Genomic DNA, 24,458 nt, shown 5'->3' with positions numbered 1-24,458 from the left:
AGATTTCTGCTAATAAATGAAACCTAGCAAAGGGCTGTCAGCATTATTAAACTCTTTGGCGGACAGTATATCATTTGCAGCCAAATGGGACATTTTAATTATTATCAGCTCAGTAATGAAATCAGTGAAACCTCACTGATATAGATAGCACAGTGGTTGACACCACAAACACAGAAGCAGAAGACTGAAAATTCAGTTTCCTCTTCAGACAGGAACACAACAATGCTTGCTTAAACTCTTAATGCCACATTCACCCACCACGAACGTTTGGTGCGGATAAAAGGATCTGGTAAACAACTTTGGCTTTGTTCACATTACCAGGTTGAAGTGGCACAAATCCGATTTGCCCTAATGTGACTCAGATCTGATGTTTTCAGGGCTGTGTGGACACACAAATCTGATCTTTTCAAATCCGACCTGAGCCACTTTCATATGTGGTTCTATACTGGATACGTATCCAATTTGTGGCCATGCGACCTTAATGTGACGCTCAGATCGGAATTCATGAGCTTTTTTTCCATCATTCAGCGTTGCCATGGCAGCAGCGCCGAACAGAAGTTAAAGCCTGTAAATGGTGGAAAAGCAGCACCTCATCTTTTTCTCCTTCGTCTTGCTCTAATAATGAAGCTGAGAGCTGATCAGAGTTAATGATCTTCTCAGCGAAGCTCGTTCTGCTCGTTAGTTTGTGCTGATGATGAACGTGATTCATTCACGTGACGTTACTGAGTAGGACGTGCGCATGCAGGTCATTTCAGGACGCCGGTTCGTCACATTAATGACAGATTTGAATCGCTTACCTAAACGAGTGTGAACCATCCTGTCAGAGAGATCAGATTTGAGCTATGAGGCTTGTAATGTGAATGTCATGACTATGTAAAAAACCTATCTTACAATCGCCGGCCTTCATATGTGAATATAGAGTAAACTTTTAAATGCACCAAATTTAAACGATTGGTTAGTTACAGAAGTCCGGAGAGGCTATGAGCTGTTGCTATAATTTCCTGGATTGTTATCTTGAGATAACAAGATAAGTAACCCGTTATTTCAAGATGTTATCTTGAGATAACAAGAAAAGTAGCTCGTTATTTCAAGATAACAACTTTTGTTATCTCGAGATAGCAAGATAAGTAACTTGTAATTTCAAAATAATGTTGTTATCTTGTGGTAACAAGATAGTTAACTCATTATCTCTAAATAACAGAAAATTCTAACTACCTCATGGCCTCTTCAGACTTCCGTAACTCACCGAATGTTTAAATTTGGTGCGCTTCATATATTCATATATTCATATATAAATGACGGCGATTGTAAGATTCATTTTATAAATTTACATAGTCATGGCATATTTGAATTAGACATTAAAGTTATTTACCATATCCTTTTATAAACACCAAATTTTCATGGTGGGTGAATATCAGTCAGGTATCAATCAGGTTTCGGTTGTTGTTACTGGCCCAGAAAGTCCATATGTGTGAATCCCTAATGATAAATATTTCTTGTTTTCCATGTTAGCAATTTGGGTGAACTACCCCTTCTAACCTCCTGCCCAACAGAGGCAGAAGCTCAGCTTGTTTGAGGATTTCAAAGATGCCAATTCTCAGTAAGTTCCTCCGGTTCTCGTTGTGTGTTCATGTACACGCTGGTCTTCCTGGCTCCTGTTCTGCAGTCACGTGGGTCCTGTCTGCTCACATCTCTGTCAGGAAGATAAAGTTGTGACAGCTCAGAACGACAGGGGAGAAAGGCGGCAAGGATTAGCATGCTCAACCCGTGCACAGATGTCTGGGGAGTTATGATTCATGAGCTGCACTTATCCCTACAACCCACTGATAGTATGGGATGCTGGGAGCAGGCCTTGTAAAACCACTGGCCTTTTGCTGATAGGAGGGGCACTGGGGTAATTTAGTGGCAGGCCCATTATCGCTGCAAAGGATATTTCACTTGTATCTGTCAAGCGTGATGTTGCAAAAGATTGTTTATCACGGACTGCACTCGTATTAATAAAAGCTAAACTAGTAAACATTTTTTTTCCCTGAGTATATGTGTCCACAATATGATGGCTCATCTGTGGATGGCCATATATGGCCACCATATGATGGCTCACATTGATTAAAAAGGGAATAAAAATAAAATATCTATTCAGTACATAAAAATTGTTCAAATAAAATATCCAAATTGCCCCAGAGGAAAGAGTAAGTAAAGCTATTCTGTAGCAAACAGAGACTTATTTATTAGATCGCTGTAAAGGTAGTGAGGGCAAACACTGCAAGTAAACCATATTATTGCTGAGTTTTCATACTTTGCAGCACACAGTATTAGGTGTAAATATTAGTACAGATTGAATTTTATGTTTAAAAATAGATGCTAAATAACTGTGCAAGTTTTGGATATTTAAATATATGCCACTATAGGCACATGCATGTGAATACACTGGAATATATGCATATACATAGGTGAAATATACACTATATGGACAAAAGTATTGGGACACCCCTCCTAATTTTTGAGTTCAGGTGTTTGTAGTAGAATGTTTTGCACTGATGAGCTCAGTGACTTTAAACGTGGCTCTGTTATAGGATGGTATAACTGTAAAATATAAGTCCCCAGCAACAACAGCTCAGCCACGAAGTGGCAGACCACACTAACTGGTGTGGGTGCCGAGTACTGAAGCACACAGTGCATATCCTCTGTTAAATCACTTAGTAAAGACTTCCAAACTGCCTCTGGAAGCAACATCAGCAAAAGAACTGTGCATTAGAAGCTTCACGAAATGGGTTTCCATGGCTGAGCAGCTGCACACAAGCCCAAGATCAAAATGCACAATGCCGAGCGTCGGATGGAGTGGTGTAAAGCGCCACCACTGGAGCAGTGGAAACGTATTCTGTGCAGTGATGAATCAGCTTCTCTATCTGTCAGTCTGATGGACGAGTCTGGGTTTGGCGAATGCCAGGAGAACGTTACCTGCCTGACTGCACTGTGCCAGCTGTAAAGTTTGGTGGAGGAGGGTGATGATATGGGGCTGTTTTTCAGGGGTTGGTCTAGAACCCTCAGTTCCAGTGAAGGGAATCTTAATGTTTCAGCACCAAGACATTTTGGACAGTTTTACGCTTCCAACTTTGTGGGAACAGTTTGGGGAAGAACCTTTTCTGTTCCAGCATGACTGAGCCCCAGTGCAGAAAGCAGCTCCATAAAGGCCTGACTGGGTGAGTGAGAGATGTGGAAGAGATGTGGAAGAACTCAACTGGCCCTCACAGAGCCCTGACCTCAACCCCATCCAACATCTTTGGGATTAACTAGAATGGAGATTGTGAGCCAGCCCTCTCGTCCAACGTCAGTGTCTGACGTCACAAATGCTCTTCTGAATAAATAGGCAAAAATACCCACAGACTCTCTCCAAAATCTTGTAGAAAGCTTCCCGGAAGAGTGGAAGCTGATATAGCTGCAAAGAGGGGCAATGTGTAGGTGTCCCAATACTTTTGTCCATATAGTGTATGTACTAGTGTCAATTTTTAATATGTACATATCTGTCAAACATATATGTAAATATACTGCACAGTCGACACATATTTTGAAAACATTTGGAAACACATTTCGTCTGCACGTGGAAGGGGTCTCAAACTATGGCCCTGAAGGGCCGGATTCCAGCAGTTTGCTGATTTCCCTGCTCTAGCACAGCTTATAAACCTGGTAATTAACTGATTTAAATCTGGGTTAAATCAGGAGTGCTTAAGCATGGAGATCACCAAGCTGTGCTGGACACTGGCCCTGCAACAGACTTCGAAACCCTGCTGTAATATCTGCACACATATGGTTCGGAAAAATGAGTAATCTAGCAATTATAATGGAAGTATTTATGCTACACATGTCCACATCAACTCTTCTTTCAGACATTTGCATTCAAGGTCATACTGTTCCCTCACCTGCAAGCTCTTTGTCCAGGTTCTCGATGAAGCTTTGTAGGTCTGTGGTGTCCCCGAGTTTGGCTGGAGGGAGAGAGAGAGAGGGAGGGAGGGAGAGAGTAGGGTGGAGGGGAGGGGTAAGTGCACTGGAATGCTGCGGAATGTGGAGAAATGCTGCTAAGTGCAGAGGCATTTCCTGTGGAATATTCTACTGTATAGAAAACGCGATCTGACAGCCAGAATTGCGTAAGGGGATTGGGAAAAAAAAGCAGAAATCAAATCCCGCATCTCTCCCCGAGGACGCACATTTGCAGCCGCCTGTTCCACTGGCTTTGAACCTGCCTTGAAAATCTTATTGTAAACATCCCATAAAACGCAGTGTCTATCAAAGAGATTAGCTTAGTTAGTCTAAAACAGATCAGTTACTCGCTGCAGCTAAGAATATCTGTGGTTTAAAGTGGAACAGTTCAGAGTGTTATTCGCTTTTCTGTGGCATCGTCACAGAATGTGTTTTCAGGCCCTTCAGTGACAACCGCTTCGTTAATTTAATTTACACCTCCTCTCTGCATGCATCTCGCTACTGAATTCAGGTTTACCACAACCATTTATAACCCTGATAGGCCAAGGGATAGCATTAAAAATCTGAGACCTTAGGTCAGAAAGCATGAAGGACGCTCCCCTACACAAAAACACGCGTACACACGCACACAATTGCCGCAAGCTTTGTTGTGTAAATGTGATGGCTATCATCAAAATGTAATGGTAATACCTTTTGTTGCAGCCAAAGTGCCTGCGGTGCTCAGCTCCTCCACACTAGCATTCAAGCTGCTTCCTTGGGATGGTTCGCTACCTGAGAGACAAATAATGGACGTGATAAAAGCTACACTGTATGTCCAAAGTTATACATACACCCGTTTTAATTAGTGAATACAGTTACTTGTGCACCCACTACTGACACAAGCATTCAGTTTCATGTATACAGCTTGTATATTCTTTGTTGAAAAGCAATGACAATAGAATAAGGCACTCTGGAGCAGCCGCACGTCAGCCTAAAGTCACCAAGCCCAATGCCAAGCGTCTGCTAGAGGGGTATAAAGTCACCCAGTACTGGGCTGTGGAGCACTGGAACTGTCCTCTGGAATGATGGTGCTCAATACTTCGGGATGAGAACTAATCATCCAACATCAGCGCCAGACTTTACCAATGCTATTATGGTTGAATGCAATCAAATCCTCACAGCAATGCTGCAACATCTAGTGTAAAGCCTTACGATAAGAGTAGAGACTGTTACTGCAGCAAAGAAGGGACAAACTGCCTATTAATACCCCAAAGTTGTTGACATGTGGTGTATTTTATTGTTAAAAATGTGAGCTCTGCACTTCACAGTAGTGACAGACGTCCAGTCTGGGCCAGTGATGTATGTTTCACAACAAGATGTTTTAGGTGAAATGTTAAGTTAGACAGTGTTTATCTTTACTGTACATATGGTCAGCAGGGATAGAATCTGATTTTTCCAAATATCTGCATCATTAAACTGTTGAGAGATGAACAAAGTCATTCAGAGTTTAATGTGAAGTACACCATTCTTGAGATACTTATAGAGTCAGAATTGTTCACAGCGGTCCTGATAAGAACCAGACGTCTGAAAAGTTTAATGCTTATATATATATATATATATATATATATATATATATATATATATATATATATATATATATATATATATATATATATAAATATATATTGTTGAAAGATATTACACAAAATTATTATGAATATATGGCCTGATCTCCAAGATATGGAGATATAGTTTACAACAATTCTGACAGAAGAATTTGGCTTTTAAAATATTATATTATTTATATTATATATAACATATCGCTGTTGTCAGAAGAAAACCTCGTATCTCCAAAATGGAAACTTTACAGGAGAAGGAAAAAACATACTTTACCTTTAATGTAAGTCAATGGAACCAGACTTTTTTCCAAGTCATTTTGGGACGTTTCTTTTGATCGATTCCTCATTAAATTTACACACAATGCAAAGGGCAACGGGTATTTTCAAATTATGTCAAAAACTTAAAAACAACAAATTTGGAGATACGAGGTTTTCTTCCAACAGCAGCGATAAGCAGGTCACTGAAAGATGAAATGGTACCCGAAGAAAATATATTTCTTAGATTTACTGCTATTTTACCGTCAGCATTACGAATGAAAACTCAAAAGACTTGTGGAGGTTCGCTGGTCACTTTGGGTGAGCAAGTTAAAGATCTATATTTGCACTGAAGACACTGCAACTCCTGGTTCATGTCACCATCATTGTAAAGTAATCTGAGTTGGTAAGTTTCTCTACAATGTACTAATTCATAACCAAACACTTTGAATGACTTTGTTTACATCTCACCAGTTGAATCATGCAGAAATTTTGTATCTCTAACTTAATCTTAAATTAAGTTTAGACAGACCGTTTTCGGGCATAACCTCTTTAGTTTTGCCTAGACTGGAGTATTCTTTACTGTACACTTACAAAAGAAGGTTCTTCAATGGTTCTTTAGTAACAGTAATGGTTCAGCTTAGAACCTTGAGTTCTATATAGAACCATTTCATGCTTAAACGGTTCTTTGCGATGTGAAATGCTTTTTTAAGGATTTTGTGTTGTAGATGTTGTACTTATGTTGTACAAAGAAGCCATGTGCCCTGCTGGCCACAATACCACATTGTCTGGCCATGGTTTTCTGTGAAAATTCAGAGCGATTCGTCAGTGTTTAAAGAGATCTGTGTCAAAGAGTGTTTTTAGGGCACGCAAGTATTTTTTTTGCGGTTACTGAGCTTTGTGTGTAGAAGTCACAGAATCCAATCTTATATCACTTTAATGACCATCCTGTTGCCTTCAATGTAATTTTGAAGCATGTAACAAGCTTACAGCAGGTGCTAGCTAGGCTTAAGTACAGCCTCTGTAGCTGTTACACGGCGTTACACTAGTAAAAGACAAAGACAAATAAAGTACATTTAGTCGTTTTGTTCCATATGTTTACACAGATTTGAAAATGAAAAGGAAAACGGGGATTTTCTTCTTCTTTATTAGTGTCTTTCAGATGTTAGTACTTTGGTTTTAAATAAGTATATTAATGAAACTGACATTAACAGCTGGTAAAGCTGTAGTTATTGAGAAACTATGTTCTATATTTTACTGATGTGTGATGTTTTTATTTGCTGTCCCTCACTGGACAAAAAATAATTCTGTCATTGTTTGACACACAGACTGTCAGTGTTCATATATAATTTGATATGTGTGTGTGTGTATCTATCAACTGAGCTGTCTGTCTGTCTTATACATACATTATATATATATAATGCAGTACGGTTGGAAAATATATTTCTTACAACATAGAATTATTCTCTGTCTGTTACACTGGACCCACCCATGGGCTAAATTGTATTGTAACACTGCACTTCCTGTCATTTTGCGTGGAATTTCACATGAACGGTAGGTGCTAGAAACGTCAAAGTGTTGGTTTGGAGCAGAGATGTATATGTTGCTTTTATAAAAACATGATTATTCCAACTTAAAGATATTTTAAAATTATTTCGCATTGTTAGGTTGTTCCCCGCCCTCTCCTATATGGTTCTATATAGAACTTTTTTGAAAATGGTTCCACATAGCACCAACAAGGGTTTTTCTACTGCTACAAGCTTGACATCAGACCAATAGAAGAACCCTTTTTGGTGCTATAAAGAACCATTTTCAAAACACACAACACATTCTCTGTCAACCTGAAGAACCATTTCACCAAGCAAAGAACCATTTAAGCATGAAATGGTTCTGTATTGAACGCATGGTTCTAAATAGAGCCATTGTCTTCACTAAGCAACCCTCGAAGAACCATCTTTTTTAAGTGTGTCCAGCAAAGACAGAACTCTGTCTTAACTGAAGCAACTGCCTACCATCTTCACAACTTTAGAAGACCTTAGATACTGAGCCCGAGTAAAATGTGGACCGTTTTTAGTGTTCCTAAATCTAACATTTGGTCTAATTAACAGATGATGTGAGAGAAAAGGCTCACCTTCATCAGCGTCTTCGATGCCGCTGTCGTTCACTCCATCGTTGGAGCGCCGTTTAGCCTCACTGAGGAGGTGCTCGTAGGCGTGAGGAGCTGGGAGTGATGGAGCAGACAGCTCCTCAGCCACGGCGTTGAACTCCTGAAGAAGCTCCCCAAAGTCCATTTCCAGATCTGGAGGAATTCAGCATTGGGTATAAAACTTCACCTGACCATTCAGGACCTTCAAACTGAGTATTTATACAACATACAACACAGCAAATGTCCACTATACATTATTTTACATATTAACCTACAACTGGATTTAGCCTAAAGCTGTATGTGTTCATTAAACACTATAGGAGTTTATTTAACGCTTGGTTTGCTGTGTATTTCAGTCTAAATGGCATTTTGCTGCTATTTTCTAGTTCAGTCTACCTGACGACAAACCTGTTGAGCTCCTTACCAATTTATTTACTTTTAATTTAGCTAAGTAGAGTTATTCTAGTTAAATTTCCCGCGCGTAAAAAAGTAAACTTACCTGGGAAATTCGTGCTCGACATCCTTTCAGGCTCCGGAGCGTCCCTTATTTCAGAAACTGCTTCTATAAAGTGAGACAGCTTGACTGAAGGTGTGAAATATATATCTGCCCTTAATTCCTCGTGCAACGGAACTTCGGTTCAGCCAATGAGCTTTCGCCGTTTCCTCTGCGGCGTTCGGCATTTTTTTCCACTCGTATTCGTACAGGGCTCTGACTTCTGCGCTGTGATTGGTCAGCCGTCTCACGTGTCCTGTGCGGGGATTGGCGGTGTATGAAGCACCCGCCAATCCCAGAGCAGGAAGGCGGGGCTTGTCGCAATACGGGTCGGAAAACAAAACGTAATTGGAGTCTGTGGTTGCGGGAATGTCTGAAAGTTTCCTTGATGTAAATGGTTTCAGAGCTTCTCTGCCCAGAAAAACACAGAAGAGGTTTTTCTCTGTAAAGCTGTCAGATGATTTGCTGGGCTGCAGTTATAGTTATGGGTCTAAAAGAAAGTTTTGGCAGGGAACGTTTCTCCTAATAATGTGGAAACAGTTCAGGTCTCGAAGGCCCACGTTCAGGCCTTTGGTATGAATGTCGACTTATTTTTTAATGGTAGAAGTTTTGCACTTTTCTTGGGGTTTCTAATTAATTAAGGCTGCTGTGAGCCAGTGTTTAGACTCCTCTGGTATTCTGCCCACACGATGGCGACACAAGCCTCAGAAGAGACTTAACACTTCCAATACTAATTCAATTATCACTAATGAGCACAGCTGAAGTGGCGGTGTTCTTTTTATAGTAGGCTAAATTAACAGGATACCCTGTGTAGCCTATTCATATAGGCGTATAGTGCTAGAAACTCTGACTAAACCTGGCTGTTTAAAGTTTCTCAATGAAATTAAACGCTGGTGGTGAAAACTGAATGGGAATGTCGAGGAACCAGTCCTGTTTCCAGAGAAGGGCGCCCCTTTAACACCTGTGGCTCAGGCGAGGCAGCTTAAATGTTCCCGCCCTCTGAAAACTTGATCATACTCGTGCTGCTTCGAGCAGGGCTAACATGGGCATGGAGAATGGGCAGAGGAGGCTCACGGAAATATGAACGTGGCGTGTCTGTTTCAGGTGAGTCTCCCTGCTGAGTTTCTACTCTCTGTCAGTTTTATTAACGTTCCTGCTCGTAAGCTGTGCAGTTTAAACTGAATTTCTCTGGCGACTGTACTGCTGAACAGGGTTAAAGTCCATGTTTCCCTCAGTGTGTGACTAATGCTGTTGCATCCATTTGCTGAAGGCAGCTGTAGCCCCTCATAAACGGCAGTGGCTTAATGCTATTTTAGCATGATTCCTCATTAACCCGCTTTAAGCAAGGAAATATCTCAAACAAATGAAAGAAATGGTTTGTTTTTATGCCTGAATTAAGGAAAATACACAGTCTGTTCCACATTTTTACATAAATGTCATTTTGAATCAATTTAACCTTCTTACCAAACCCCATATGGCAATATATGGGTTTCCAATATATGACAGATATTAGCATATATGGATATCCAACTTATATTTGCCACATATGGATATATAACTGACATGAACGTATTTAAAATTGGCCATTTTCATATATATATCAATATTTTTAAATATATTTTCATATATTTTCAGCCATAGGCTATATCAACATAGTGCTGCTGTTGGAACAAGACCTCATATTTCCATTTTTGTTGTTTTTTAGTTTTTGACTTAATTTGAAAATGCCCGTTGTCCTTTACATTGTGTGTAAGTTTCATGATGAATTGACCGAAACAAATGGTCCAAAATTACTTAGAAAGAATTCTGGTTCCATTGACTTACATTACAAGTAAAGTAGGTTTTTTCCTTCTTCTGTAAAGTTCTCATTTTGGGGATACAAGGTTTTGTTCTGACAGCCTCGATATATAAACATACATGTGTAATACATATATTTAACAATATATGATAGAAAACATTAATCCTATATGGATGGTATATATTACTCATATATGGTAGCTACATGTTATATAATATGACATATAGCAGACAAACAGTATATATGTATGATCCATATATTATGCATATGTGTGTTCACCTATCAGTCAGACACATATTTGTGATCCATATCTGTATATGTCTAATATTTGGTACTCATATGTATGTCACGTCTGTATACATATATTTTGAAATACATGCCTGACCCTCCATGATATATGTGCATATATGGCCATATATCAGATTGCAGTATGGAACCTGTTGTTATATTTTATTTTTAGGCTTCATGACTCATTTTCAGATATGAATTGTAAGTCAAAGAGGATGTAAAAGATTGTGAAAGAGATTGGTTTCTCTATCACATCCACAACACTCAGTGAGTCAGATGACAGAAAGCCAGACTGTCATCCTCCAGTCGCCGATTGCGCCTTTAAACATTGAGTAATGGTAGTTAAACTTTCATATGGAAAGAGGGGTGTTGCTTTCTTCTGTGTGCTAAGCCCTTTCTCTGGTTCTCTTTGTAGAGGGTGCTTCTCGTGGCATCTGTCAGGCAGATCATATGCCACACGCTGCCTTTCTTGACACCGGAGGAGCAGGTGGAAGGAATTAAGATAGGCACTCTGAGTGGCGTTTACTCCCCTCCATACCAGCTGCTTGGTAGAGGTTATTTGAGAGTGAACGAAGAAACGGGGGACTTGTACACGACAGAGCAGAAAATCGACCGGGAGAGCCTGTGTCCGTCACAGGAGGAAAGGGACTGTACTATTTCAGATGATGCCCTCGTAGGCCCTGATCAGGAGATGCTGAAGATAATCGTTGTCGTGGAGGACATTAACGACAACGCTCCTTATTTTGAAACTGATGAAATTTACTTAAGAATTCCCGAGGATGCGGCTGTCGGGATGAGGGTCCTGTTAGACAATGAAGCTTGGGACGAGGACACAGGCAGCAATGGAGAGATGAGCTACCATTTAGAAGGAGCTGGGGGCTTCTTCAGTGTGGCCCAAGACGGGTCTGCCCTCGAGCTTGTTGTGGAAAAAGAGCTGGACCGAGAGGCTCAGGATGAGCACCGGATGGTTCTTGTTGCCGTGGACGGCGGCTCTGTGCCTCTGAGCGCTACGGCATCTCTCGTCATCACGGTGCTGGACGTTAATGATCATTGCCCAGAGTTCAGCCCTGATAGTCCTCACACAGCTGTGGTGTCAGGAGGAGCAGCTCAGGGCACAACTGTAAAGCAGGTTCAGGCCACAGATCGTGATCTGGGCCACAACGCTCAGATCACATACTCCTTCAGCCCTCAAATTTCAGAGCGGGCCAAGGCCCTCTTCCGCCTGGACCGAGTCACAGGCAGGATCAGCTTAGCTGTGGATGTGAGGTTAGACACGCTGGAGGAACATGTGTTGAAAATTGTTGCAAATAGCCCACATTGCCCGCCTGTGTTAACACAGGTAACTGTATCCATGCAGCCGGTGGTGAGCCGGGAGCCGGACATCGAGATCAAATTCATGGCAGAGTATAAAAACCAAACAATAGTGTTACGAGAGAACGAGCCCCCCACTGTTTTGGCTCTTGTGGAGCTGAGAGACACCTCAAGCGTTCAAGCAGTTCTGTCCTTAGAGGCAGACAGCATACCATTCACTTTGAAAGAGCAAGCAGGCAACTATTTGCTTTCAACATCAAAGCCACTAGACTTTGAACTGTGCAGTGACTATCGCGTTACTGTCGTTATAAGCGAAGCCCAAGGCAAACGCGTGCATGGAAGACAAGTGATCAAAGTGGCGGTTGAAGATGTGAATGATAATGCCCCACAGTTCGAGCAGCCTCACTATCAAGCGGAGATAGAAGAGAACAATAAACCTGGCGTGTCTTTAATACAAGTCAGGGCATCTGATGCAGACAGCCAGCTCTACGGAAAAGTGTCATACCGGCTGATCCAGAATCCTCCTGTCTTCAGTATTGATGAAGCAACAGGTGTGCTGTCTGTATCAGAGTCTTTGGACAGAGAGCAACAGGGCACGTATGTCCTCACAGTGCTGGCCAGGGATCTGGGCTCCCCTTCTCTAGAGGCCATGGTGTCTGTGTCTGTAAATGTGCTGGACCAGAACGACAATCAGCCTGCCTTTCTCAAGCAACACTTCGTCTTCTTCATCTCTGAGAGCATTCCAAGGCTAGCTCAGGTTGGGAAGATCGAAGTGAGGGATGCAGATGAGGGAGACAATGGGAAAGTCGTGGATGTGCGGGTGCTGGACAAGCATGTTCCCTTCGCTGTGGACCTGTCCCAGTTGACGCTGCGCTGCACTGCTGAAGTGGACCGGGAGAAGCGGGACCGCTATGATCTACTCTTGCTGGCTGTGGACGGTGGCAGCCCTCCACGCTCCTCCACCGCTTCGGTGACCATTTTTGTGGAGGATGTCAATGACAACCAACCTCAGGTGATCCTGCCTAGCAGCAACCTCTCTTGCCTGACCGTATCCCCCAGTACCAGGACGGGCAGTATTGTAACCAAGATCTACGCTGTTGACCGTGACTCAGGCATGAACTCAGACATCACCTACCAGATCACAGCCAGGCAGCCAGCCTGGCCAAGCCCGTTCCAGATCGACCCTCATTCTGGGAACATCACGCTAGCAAATCGGCTAGCAGGGGGCGCTTATGGCATGCACCACCTCTTCATTGTAGTGAGGGATGGGGGGAAGCCAGTGCCCCTTCAGGCCACAGTGTGGGTCAATCTGCTGGTCAATGAGACACTAGAGCAGTGCCACCTCACCAGCGTTCCTCCATATCCATCCCAAACCACAGAACCCCCTGTGCTTTCGCAGCTGGAATCCCTCAACAAGCCAGCGCAGTCTTGTACCGAACCACCTTGGCTCGTACTGCTCTGTGGTCTGGGTATGATGGTGTTCTCGGCTTGCATGCTTCTAGCTGCCACTGTGATTTTTGTGAGACATAAAAACTTGACACGAAAACTGACAAGCAGGAGAGAGCCCCTTGAAATGAATCTCTTAAAATAAAAGGAAATTGCTCCACACAAACTTTTTGTAAAGCTATGCTATAAACAGGACATCTGCAATGTTCATTGTACAAATATAATGTGGGTTTTTGTTTTCTGTGTTAATGAATTTACTATGTAAAACCTAACCTGGGCTGCTTCACAAAAGCATTGCAGCATAATAAGGTGAGCAATGTGGCAAACATCAGGTTGAAGAAATGTTCTCAATATTCCATACTTGTGATTTAGTTTGCAAACAAGATGGAACGGACAAAATACACCAGCAAAACAGCTGTTCCACATAAAAAAAACAAAGACTCTGAGTACAATTATTTTTTTTAGTTCACTGAGGGTGTTTATATGCACTCAATAATCCGATAACTGCAGAAAATCAGTTTTTGTCAGTAAACCGATCAACACGTGTACATGCACTTGAGTAATCAGATAATGGGGAAACTCTGGGTCTACATGAGTCAGGCAATAATCGGATTTCTGCTTTGCAACCAGCCAATAAACTCACAGAAGACGACGTGACGTAAACGTCATGTAAAATTCAAACTTCATACCGCAGTTTTTTTTTAAAACGTCGTGCCACTTTACCTGAAAATATGAACATAGATCATCTAGAATATGAAAAATATTCAAATCTTTATTTCGTGTTTGGTTTTAGCGTCACTCTAACAGTGTTTTGCTGCGTATCGCGACATCCACCATCTGATCTCACACATACAGACTGAGGAGTCCGACAGAAATCAGAGTAAGAGTTTACATGCACTGAGAAATCTGATTACTGAGCTGAAATTCAGCTCTCTTTATCAGATTTCTAGATCGGAGTATGGTGTTTGCATGACCATTTGAGTAATCGGATAACTGCAGAAATCCGATTATGATCGGATTATTGAGTGCATGTATACACACTGTTTGCAAAAATAAATTATCTGAATGAAGAAACAACGAAGAAAGAAAAAAAATTCAAACTAAGAAAATCATAAAAATCATAAAAGCTTATACACATCTTTAGTGTTTTTATTTTAATGATACAAGCTTCCTGAATATAAATGTGTTAAAAATTTTCGTATATAATTGTGATTTTATATACCCTAAAAAACACAGGCGCCATTTGTTTCTTCTTTTTAGACAAGGTGGGACATTTTGTCTGCAAAAGTGGGATAGTGCATTTCAGCCTATCAGGATTTTTACTATACTTTTTACTATAGCCCACTAGCAGTACAGCAAAATCCAGTGTACCCCAGTCACATTTGGCTAAATGAGTGATAATAATTAACTGAAGTGGCTTAATTCTTTTTAAAAAGCAAGCACTCATGAAGGACAGGCTCCAGTATGTTCCATGCTCTGCTCAGGCCTCCTTCCTGACTCAGTATGTTCTGTATATTCTTCCATACTTCTTCTCTGTCCACTCTCCATTCATTCTCTTCTCTCTTCACTAACATGCAACTCTCTACTTCCTTTATGCTGTCTTTTCTTTCTCTGTCTTCTCTACATTTCTGTTCTGGTTCAGGTGCCATTTTGCTAAAAGTGATAAAATGTTTGTATTAGGTCTATTTGCACCAACAGCTTATTGAAACAGAGCCTGCAGGCCTAAAAAGAATGATCTACACTTAAAGGTCAATGTCTGTGGGCTTCTTTATGCCACACTACACAGAAGTATTAATACAGCAAGCTAACACTAGTAGCCTAATGTTGGTAACAGTGTACATCAATAATTAGGCCTGTTATGAAATATGAATGTTATAGTGTTTGAGCATAATTACTTACTTTTAGATGTTAACACTAAGTAAAATGCTTCAATCAAAAATAACCCGTTTTAAATGTTGGTCGTTTTTAAAGAAACATAAACATATTGTATCTGTACCAGTATTGGCGGATACTCAGCATTTCAATATTGGAAAAGAAAACTGGTATCATGTCATAATGGATGATCTTAATATACCACAGTGGCTCTAAAGGTGTTCCACTATACCTGAATGCTGTGTCCCACTTTGTCTACAGTGTTGAGCGAAAATAAGACAGCACTTAATTAGAATTCTAATTATTTGTCGAATAATTATATAGTTGTATGCAAAAGTTTGAACACCCCTGGTCAATTGACATGATTTGTGGATTTTCTATGTGAAAACATTGCATCCTCTAGAGGGAACAAAACTAAATATGGTATTTTCTGCACATTTTAGTGCATAATTTTGGATTATTTGCTGAGTTTATTGGAAAAAAAAAACAAATTATGAAATGTGCCATCTATTTTGCACAGGCTACATTTTATGATTTACTGTCCAATATGTTATTTTCAGCGAAAAAACAGTAATTATCCGTTACAAAGTGCAGACGTGTATGTCCCCTGTATAGATGTGTGCATATTTTCACTTAGACATGAAACATGTAAATAAAACCTGCAGTTTAGGCAGGGGCACCCAAACTTTTGCACATGACTGTATATGTTATACATAAGTCTGTAATAACAACTGAGCAACTAATACAACTAACTAATATATCCTGTCTCTCAGAGAGCAGTGCTGCATGTAGCTTATTCGTCTCACTGAACCCGTCCTACTTAGACAAGCGTACAGAGCTGTAATTTGCCACGATGCTAGATCATATTGCTCACCCCTAATTCTGACTCCGTGATGTTTTGGGAAACGGAGCTGTTTCTTAGCCCTATAACAGATTTTCAACCTAATGTTCAGGGCTTTCCAGTCCCTCCGCAGCTTTATTATTTCAGCTCCCAGATCTGAGCCTGGTAGCTGATCAGCATTCTGCAGGCCTTCGTAACTACGTTTAAAGGTGCTGGAGAGAGAACAGAACAAAAATGTGGATTGACTGGGGTACACCAAGGACTGGGGGGAGAATCTGCACACCCTGCAAAAGCTCAAATGGTCTTAAGCTCAAACAGAGAAGTTCAATAATGAGGAGGAACTGAATCAATGTGAAAGTAAAGGCATCTCAAACACAGGAATGCACATCACCTAGCAGGAACTTCAGACTAACCAATTTTATTTCAGGTTTTCATGCCAACAACAGTTAAAAGATAGAACAGAAAGATAAAGTCACAACAAACATTATCGTAATTATGTGTTCACTACGATCTGTGGGAATTCATCTGTACGTGTGAAGCAATGTTTACTGTTTGGAGAGCAGAAATGTGCTTCTCTGCACTTAAATCATTCAGCCTGAAACATTCTTCGACCTGAAACAAATTCCTTACAAAAAAACTGGCAGTTTCTTATTATTATTATTCAGCGGTTGGTTCAAAGTCCACCTGAATATGTCAAGAGGTCAATAACTTAAATGGATCTCGTGCAAAAAAAACGATAATTATTAACACAAAGAACAGCAGGGATCAGCTGGTGATTACAGGGGCAGTGTTGCATGGTGTGGGTTTCTGTGAGGGCTGAATTCTATGAGCTGAAACGCTGGGCACCCAGAGGGTTTGGTAATCCTCCGTTGTCTTGATTGGCGCTCTCTCAGATTCCCAACAATAACTGATGGAAGTCTCAGGTATTGGTGTTCACAAAAGGCTCTAATGTTTCTCTTAAAGTGAGGTGATGAAAATCTCTCAAGGTGCTGCCTCAGAGGAGGCCGTTTGCACAGCGGTGAGAGAAAGTGCTTCGTCTCAAGTCACCTGTCATCCGATAGCAGCCCTTCTCATCCCACGTAGGTAGATCTGGCCCGGGGGGTGGCGGAGGCTCACCGTAATGTATTTCATTAGAACTTACAGTCATTCAAGATGGGCAGGAAGCATTTCTGAGTATGTTGACTTTGACTATCAGATCCTGCAGTTAGTCTGATACTCAAATGTCACTCATACTCCTATTTATTACAGAGCTGAGTGGATATCATGTTTCAAAATCACAGACAGATCTTATTAAATATCCTCGTCTTTGATATGGGAAAGCTTGGGGTAACGAACATGGGGTAAAATGTAACATGGCTTTTATTTTTATGTGGTTAAACCAAGTAAAACATGTTTTGGTCAACTTCTTGTATTCCAATGACACTGTAATCTGCATATTTTCATGAATATTTCTCAAGATTTCTCACTCTGGAGACTATTTTTGTACCATAAAAGTAAATTTTATAATTGTGTTTCTTAATTTATCTCTGTTGTTCCCTCTATAATCAGAATTCACCTATACGATTGTACTCACTTGGTGTAATTTAGCACCATTCTGAATAGGGCTGAACGATTTTGGCGAAATGTCTAATTTTCTGTCCAATATTGCGATTATGATTTAAATTGTGAATGTTTTCTATAAAATGATGTCTGAGCTTTTTTGGTTTGACTAAGTAGACCAGTGTATACATTTCTAGCTTGAAGCTTGAACACTTAACACAGAGCACCAGCCTGCCAGTTATTTGTGGTCGTGATGTCAAAGCACATGGTTGTTTGGTTGCTTCTGATTGGTCAAATTCATATAAAGCTGTTCACAAGGTCTGTGTGATTAGGTTAAATTTCCCTACTTAAACCTCGCAACATATTAACATTCACACTTAAAAAAGATGGTTCTTTATAGGTTCTTGAGTAAAGAAAATGGTTCTATATGGAACTATGAGCCCTTAAAAACCTTTGGCCTGATTAAATGTTTTTTTTGCATTGTGCAACGGTTCTTGATGGAAGATGTGTTGTATATGGTTCTATATAGCACCCAAAAGGGTTCTGCTATGGTTACTGGCTTGACACCGTAACAATAAACGAACGCTTTTGGGTTCTATATAGAGTGTAGTTAAAAAATAGACTCTAAGACTATGATCAAAATTGCAGCTCTTGTGATTTGAAAATTGCATTCTTTAAAATTGTGATTTTGATATAAAAACGATTAATCTTTCAGCCCTAATTCTGAAGCAGTTGAACTCACAGTGAGAGCTAGTGGGATAGTTTTAACAGGTTACAGACCTCTGACTGCCAAATATATATATATATATAATATATATATATATATATATATATATGTATGTATGTGTGTGTGTGTGTGTGTGTGTGTATATATATATATATATGCATACACACACACATATATATACAATGTAAAGGGTAACAGGCATTTTCAAATTATGTTAAAAACTGAAAAATGGAGATAAAAGGTTTTCTTCTGACAACAGCGATATACATACGTTTTTATGCACAGATCAATCAAAAACCTGAGGAATGATGTAGAACATATTTCAGTTTTATTATGCTTCTATTTTCTCAACTTGGTCCTCAGAATAAATTTGATGCAGATATTATTACATATTCAGATTGGAAAGCTTATCTGAGTCAAACAACAGAGATCTGCACTGAATTAATAGTTTTTTAATTGATTTATCAGACTTTTCAACCACCGCTACAACTAACCCTCAGCCTGTGAGAATCAGCCCCACATGTGGGGTAAGTTGTAACATTTGCACTCACTCCACTTTGTGGCTGAAGTGTTCATTCATGGTAAGTACTGGAACGTGTTTGTGTTCACTTGAAGTCGAGATATTTAGGTTGTTTGTGTAAAACAAGTCAGTGCAAGTCTAGTTTCGCTGGACTGTCATCGGCTGCACGGCATTTGTCACACAAGTGTCTGTGATACTGGTGGCAAATGCTGCCTTAAAGTTATGTCGGAAATATTGTATGTCATATTTACTAGTGGGAAACTTTTCATTTTTCCACTGAGAGTTCTGGATTAGGAACTTCCGAGTGTTTACCATGGATTCATTAGATAATTAATTTCATATCTGACATGGTCTCTACGGCTGTAGATGAATCCATGAAGACAGATTTAGCTACACTCTTAAAAAAAGATGGTTCTTTAAGGGTTCTTTAGTAATGAAAGTGGTTCTATATAGAACCACGAACACTCAAAGATCCCTTTGCATGGTTAACGAGTTTTCTGCATCATGAAATGGTTCTTTAGACTGATGGAGAAGATGGTTTTATATAGAACCTTTTTGAAAGGGGTTCTTTAAAACACCGAAAAGGGTTCTTCTATAGTTACAATGTTAAGCTTGTAACAATAGAAGAAACTTACTGCAGATATAATCAATATGACTATTCTATGATAGTGTCGTATTTACATGTATGGATCATTATCGATCATCAAAAGTATTTATGGGTCATTATCGGTATACTGTGCCTTTGGGAACTCATAACTATTCCTTTGAATATTCATCATAAAAGAAAACAGCCGTGTCAAGCTTAAGCACTTTTCATTATATATATACATACATATATATATATATATATATATATATATATATATATATATATAAAATGAAAAGTGCTTAAGCTTGACACAGATATGTGTGTGTGTATATATATATATATATATATATATATATATATAATATGATATTGTGTCCCCTTTCAACAGTAATTCTTATGGCTCCTGAAAATCTTTTAGAGTTATGGATTTGGTTATACAATTAGATCTTTTCCCACCGTATCCGCATCAGACGTCCCTTTTTCCCCAAACAATGGTAACAGTTAACATCTTTGAACTAAAAATTAGAATCGAATTTATTGACCCACTCTTATGTGTGATAAATTGAGTATAATGGTTTGTTTACCTGTGAAGAATTACTGATTTATCTTAATAAAACATGATGATGACAGGCTGGACCAGGATATGACAGGGCGCACAAGAACATTTCATATTTACTATTTACAAAAATGCCATTAGTTTCATAAACAGTGTGTCCAAAGTAAATACCTCAGCTCATATGTGACAGTGGAGGCTTTGGGTGTGTGAGTGACTGAATGTGTTTGCATTTTGGTCATGCTTAAACGTTGCCCTTTGCAGTGTGATGAGTGACAGGAGGTAAAATAAGCTGTTTTAAAACTTTGCGAAAACAGTTAGCCTCTTTTAACATCAGCAGTTTAACAGTTAAAAGAAACTATTATAATATTTATAATAATAAAAAAATAGGAAAACAACAAAGAAAAGGCATGTATGTGTCACCCTGTCAAGGCAAGATGCACAATAGGGTGGGCAATTTTAGCTAAAGTTAGCATTTGATGTACACATGGTTGATCTACTGTTGCAGACATGTATAAAATGGCCAAGATTATGAATTCCTAATTATATGAATCAAGAAAGACATCAAAAATAATCTCCTCTGTCTTTTTTTGTATTAATAATAAGAGCATTTTGTTTGCATCAGTCTACCAGCCTGTTAACATCCTGTTGAAACAGATTAATGTTATCGTTTGCCATCAACAGAGCTGGTAACGTAGAATCATCAGAATATTTCAAAATAAAAGCTTCATAATCATTTGTATACAATATAAACAGAAGGAGGACTTGTGGTGCTCCAGCATTAGTAATGGTGGGCAATGACAGTGTTTTATTTACTTTGACTTGCTGTACTGTTAGTAAAGAAATCCTTATACCAGTGAATAAGATGCGGATTAATATCTAATTGAACCATTTTTGATAGTAGAATATCAGGTCATATGGGGTTAAATGCAGAAGAAAACTCTGTATATGTATTAGGTTTGTCTGTCAACACAAAATGGACCAGTGTGACTGTGTCTTCAGTATTACAGCCATGTTTATATGCAAACTGACATAAATCTGATTTACTATTTGTTGCCTCGGTGAGATGCTGAACTAGAATACACTCACAAGATTTCATAACAACTGATGTGATCATTACTGGGTGTCAATCATTGTAATCTTTAGGATGAGATGTCTTAGAAATTGGTTTGGGATGTAACAGAATATGAGTATAGGAAACACGAATACAGAATACAGAAATTATCTGTAATTATCCTTTACAACTCCTTGAGACCACCAGTGGTTCCAAAATGCACTTCGTCATATTCTTCATAACATTCATATTTCATAAGCTACATTCTAAAGGTGGGGGTCGTATGAGAGCTGTAACTGTCTTCTTTCCAGTCAAATAAATGGGTGATGTAATTTTAAACCTTTATAATAAAAGAAGCTGAACTCACAGTTTTTTTTTCTACTGAAAGTTGACCCATTTTTCCACAAATCTGGGCTATAAACTATAAACAGATGGCATCTCTTCAGTGATCTGCTCTGTAAAAATTATTTTTATAAAAAAAATACAAAGAGTGTCTAAGATTTTTGGCTTTCAGCAGTAAAGTGTAAGCATATAGCAATATGTGTGATCATAAAACACATTCTGTTAATTTAAGGGAAGCTTTTACAAAAACAAAATATACCCTGGAGAGTAAGAGGATCTCTAAAGAAATTATATTAAGTATCTGTTTTCAGTCCAAATTACATTTTGTAAAGGCAGTATTCAGAATACAGTTACTTTTTACATTTTTAGGAGAATACTTTTAGAATACTTACCTACTCACTTAAAAAATAAGGTAACACTTTATTTGAATAGTCCACTTTAGATGCTTTGTAGACACTTAATGTACTTTCAAGTTGAATTCCACTAAATATCTACTCAATTGACCATAGTTTTCTTTAACTTTAATCCTGATTCTAATCCTAACCCTAACTTTAACCTCAACCCAAATCCTAAACCCAAACCTCATCCTGGTCCCAGCCCTAACCCTGGTCCAAATCATATCCCTGACCCCACCACAGTTTAGAACCACGTTTCAGTTTCAACAGATAGTTTGTTAACAGTTTGAACATCTGTAGATAATCTATAGGGGACTATAGTGGATCATCCAAAATGAGAGCAGAAATAATAGTACATTTTAAAAAGCACATCAAAACTTGTTTATTAACTATTTTTAAAATCATTGCATTTAGCCGGTTTGACACACTCCTAAAAGGAACTTGATGAACAGCTTCTTTGTAAACTTTCCTGCTAAAGCCTGAGTAGACTGATAAATCAATGTGATGATCAGTTATTAATGTCTGCGTTATTAAACTCTTTTGAGGGATGATTGAACTGAGCAATCTCTTCAGCAGTGGACATGTTCCCCAGCAGTGATAAGCTTGGGGGGTTGTGGAAGCAGCAGTGGAGCGATGAGTGCAAAAAAAAAAATGTAACTTCATGCAAATGATAAGTGGAATTTTTATTAAACATATAAACAGGAGGATTTCACAGAGAAAACTGCCAGCAAGGAACAGTGAGAATACAGTAAAAATTACACAGCAGAGTTTTTCCCATATGCTTTATCAATATACATTCTAAATGTATTCTGAATATGTTATTTTATTAAGCATAGTAATGGAATATGTTGCTGAATACATCAAGGAGTGTGTTCAGTATTCAGCCATCAACTCTGTCCATATTATAGGAATAAAGGAATAGTGTGTGTATTAATAGAAAATTGAAAGATTGCTTGCCAAGTTCTCTTGCAAACTATTTTTTAAAAAAACACTGATGTTACCTGGACTGGTAGGTTTCCTTGCACGACTGCATCTAAATGTACTTAACACGTCATCAACACAGACTGTTACCTATCAAAGCTGGTTGGCATAATAGCCCCGAGAATAACAATACATTTATCAGGAATTCTACAGGAATTGGAGGACATCCCTGTCATGTTCTTCATAGAGTCTCTTTGGGTTTTAAAAATATCCTCCAGTCTTTTCCTATATGCTGTTTCTGCCTCTCTCAGCTTCCCTCTCAAGGTTTTTTCCACCAGTTTAGCAGCACCCCAATCTCTAAAGGCCTTCCTCTTCTGATCGATCATGTGTTTGAAGAGGAACTCTACCAATTTTGTTGTAAACTATATCATTCTGAGTGGTTTGGTGGGTTTCTAGAGAAATTTACTGAGTCAGAATTGTTCACCATTATAGCACTAGGAACCAGACATCGTTTACATAGCTACATCCCATCATTTGGGAGCTGAGGAGACATTGCTATAGTTTTGAAAGTGAAATGTTTTCCCATTCTTGTGTGACATAGGATTTCAGCTGACCCGGTAAAACTGAACCAGCCTGACTCAAAATGAAAAATATTTTCAATATATGTGAAAAGGTGACTTACCTTGTCATTGCACCATGAAGGTCACTTCAGGTCTTCATTATAGTGCAATATTTTACCCCCAAAAATGCAAAAAGCATGTCAGAATAAAAGTCCTTTGTTGATGGTTGCGCTGCATGACATTTGAGTAATTAAGAATTCGTGGTTTGTTTTATGGTAAGTTTTGCAAAGAGGTGAATATGTTTAAAGCTGCCATATTTTGCAACATGTTATTAATTTAAAGGTTTCAAATATAAAATAATCTTTTATTTTGAATTTTATGAAACTAAATTTCCCTTTTTTAAAAAATGTGTATAAATGGCTGCAGAATAATATGTCATGTATTTATTAAATTTATTTTTAAGGAAAATAATTGTCTTGAATGAATGTCATATCATTGACCACTGTATCATATTAGTACTATACAATATTATAGTACTATATAATACTTTCACTTCTGTAGAAACTATTGTAGTATCATTATAGATAGACAGTTACATAGGAAAGCCACCTCTCATGACCTGTGCAGACAGACATGTGATAAGAAGAACATACACAACAAGTTGGGGCAGGAAGCCCAGGAATACACAGAATGTAACCATGAAATATGTTATCATGATGAACGTCCAGCACATTCAAAAAGTCCCTTTATCTTCCACTTTAATCTTCTTTCAGCAAAGCTGCCACAACAAAACAGAGGCTTGAGAAGGAGATAAATCAGATTACCTGGCTCAGGCTTATGTTGGTGTTAACAAAAAACAGCACAAGCTAGTGTTTTTGGTAAAACAGAACAGAGAGAATAAAGATTCAGATTAACCATTTCATTATTCAGTGATTAATATTAGGTCTTATTAATCACCTCTGGCATATCCCCTTTGTCTCAGAATTAATAAGTGCGCTTTTAGATGAGCTCTAAATGCTTAATATGTCGCTGTGAAAAACCTGTGTAAAAAGGTTAAATCCTCTGGGGTGACTTATTATGGTTATATATAGTTACTACAGCAGAGTAGACATTGAAAACGTCACGAATGAGCTTGAACCTATCCAATGTATTAATTATGCTAATGAAGATCCATGATAGGCAGCAAAACAAGCATCAGCTGGCCCTCAGTAACGGGCAGCACAAGTACCTGAGCT

At 39.0% G+C, this 24,458-nt stretch overlaps 2 protein-coding genes across 2 annotated transcripts; one reads left to right on the top strand and one right to left on the bottom strand.

The window, feature by feature from the left end:
- Positions 1–746: 746 nt before the first annotated feature.
- On the bottom strand, positions 747–8,625 carry si:dkey-27i16.2 (regulator of cell cycle RGCC-like). The gene is made up of 5 exons (XM_036569364.1): positions 8,474–8,625; positions 7,960–8,127; positions 4,666–4,746; positions 3,918–3,980; positions 747–1,693 (listed from the first exon to the last, which is right to left on the bottom strand). Exons 1-5 carry the CDS (start codon positions 8,493–8,495, stop codon positions 1,686–1,688), a joined length of 342 nt encoding a protein of 113 aa, XP_036425257.1. The 5' UTR covers positions 8,496–8,625; the 3' UTR covers positions 747–1,685.
- A 760-nt stretch (positions 8,626–9,385) lies between these two features.
- On the top strand, positions 9,386–13,914 carry pcdh20 (protocadherin 20). The gene is made up of 2 exons (XM_036567919.1): positions 9,386–9,571; positions 10,969–13,914. The coding sequence occupies exons 1-2, from the start codon at positions 9,548–9,550 to the stop codon at positions 13,453–13,455; spliced, it is 2,511 nt and encodes an 836-aa protein (XP_036423812.1). The 5' UTR covers positions 9,386–9,547; the 3' UTR covers positions 13,456–13,914.
- Positions 13,915–24,458: the final 10,544 nt, after the last annotated feature.

The sequence above is a fragment of the Colossoma macropomum genome, unplaced genomic scaffold (genome assembly GCF_904425465.1).
Source record: "Colossoma macropomum unplaced genomic scaffold, Colossoma_macropomum, whole genome shotgun sequence".
Lineage (NCBI taxonomy): Eukaryota > Metazoa > Chordata > Actinopteri > Characiformes > Serrasalmidae > Colossoma > Colossoma macropomum.
The sequence above is the reverse complement of the archived record's forward strand: the minus strand, read 5'-3'. Positions and strand labels throughout refer to the sequence as shown.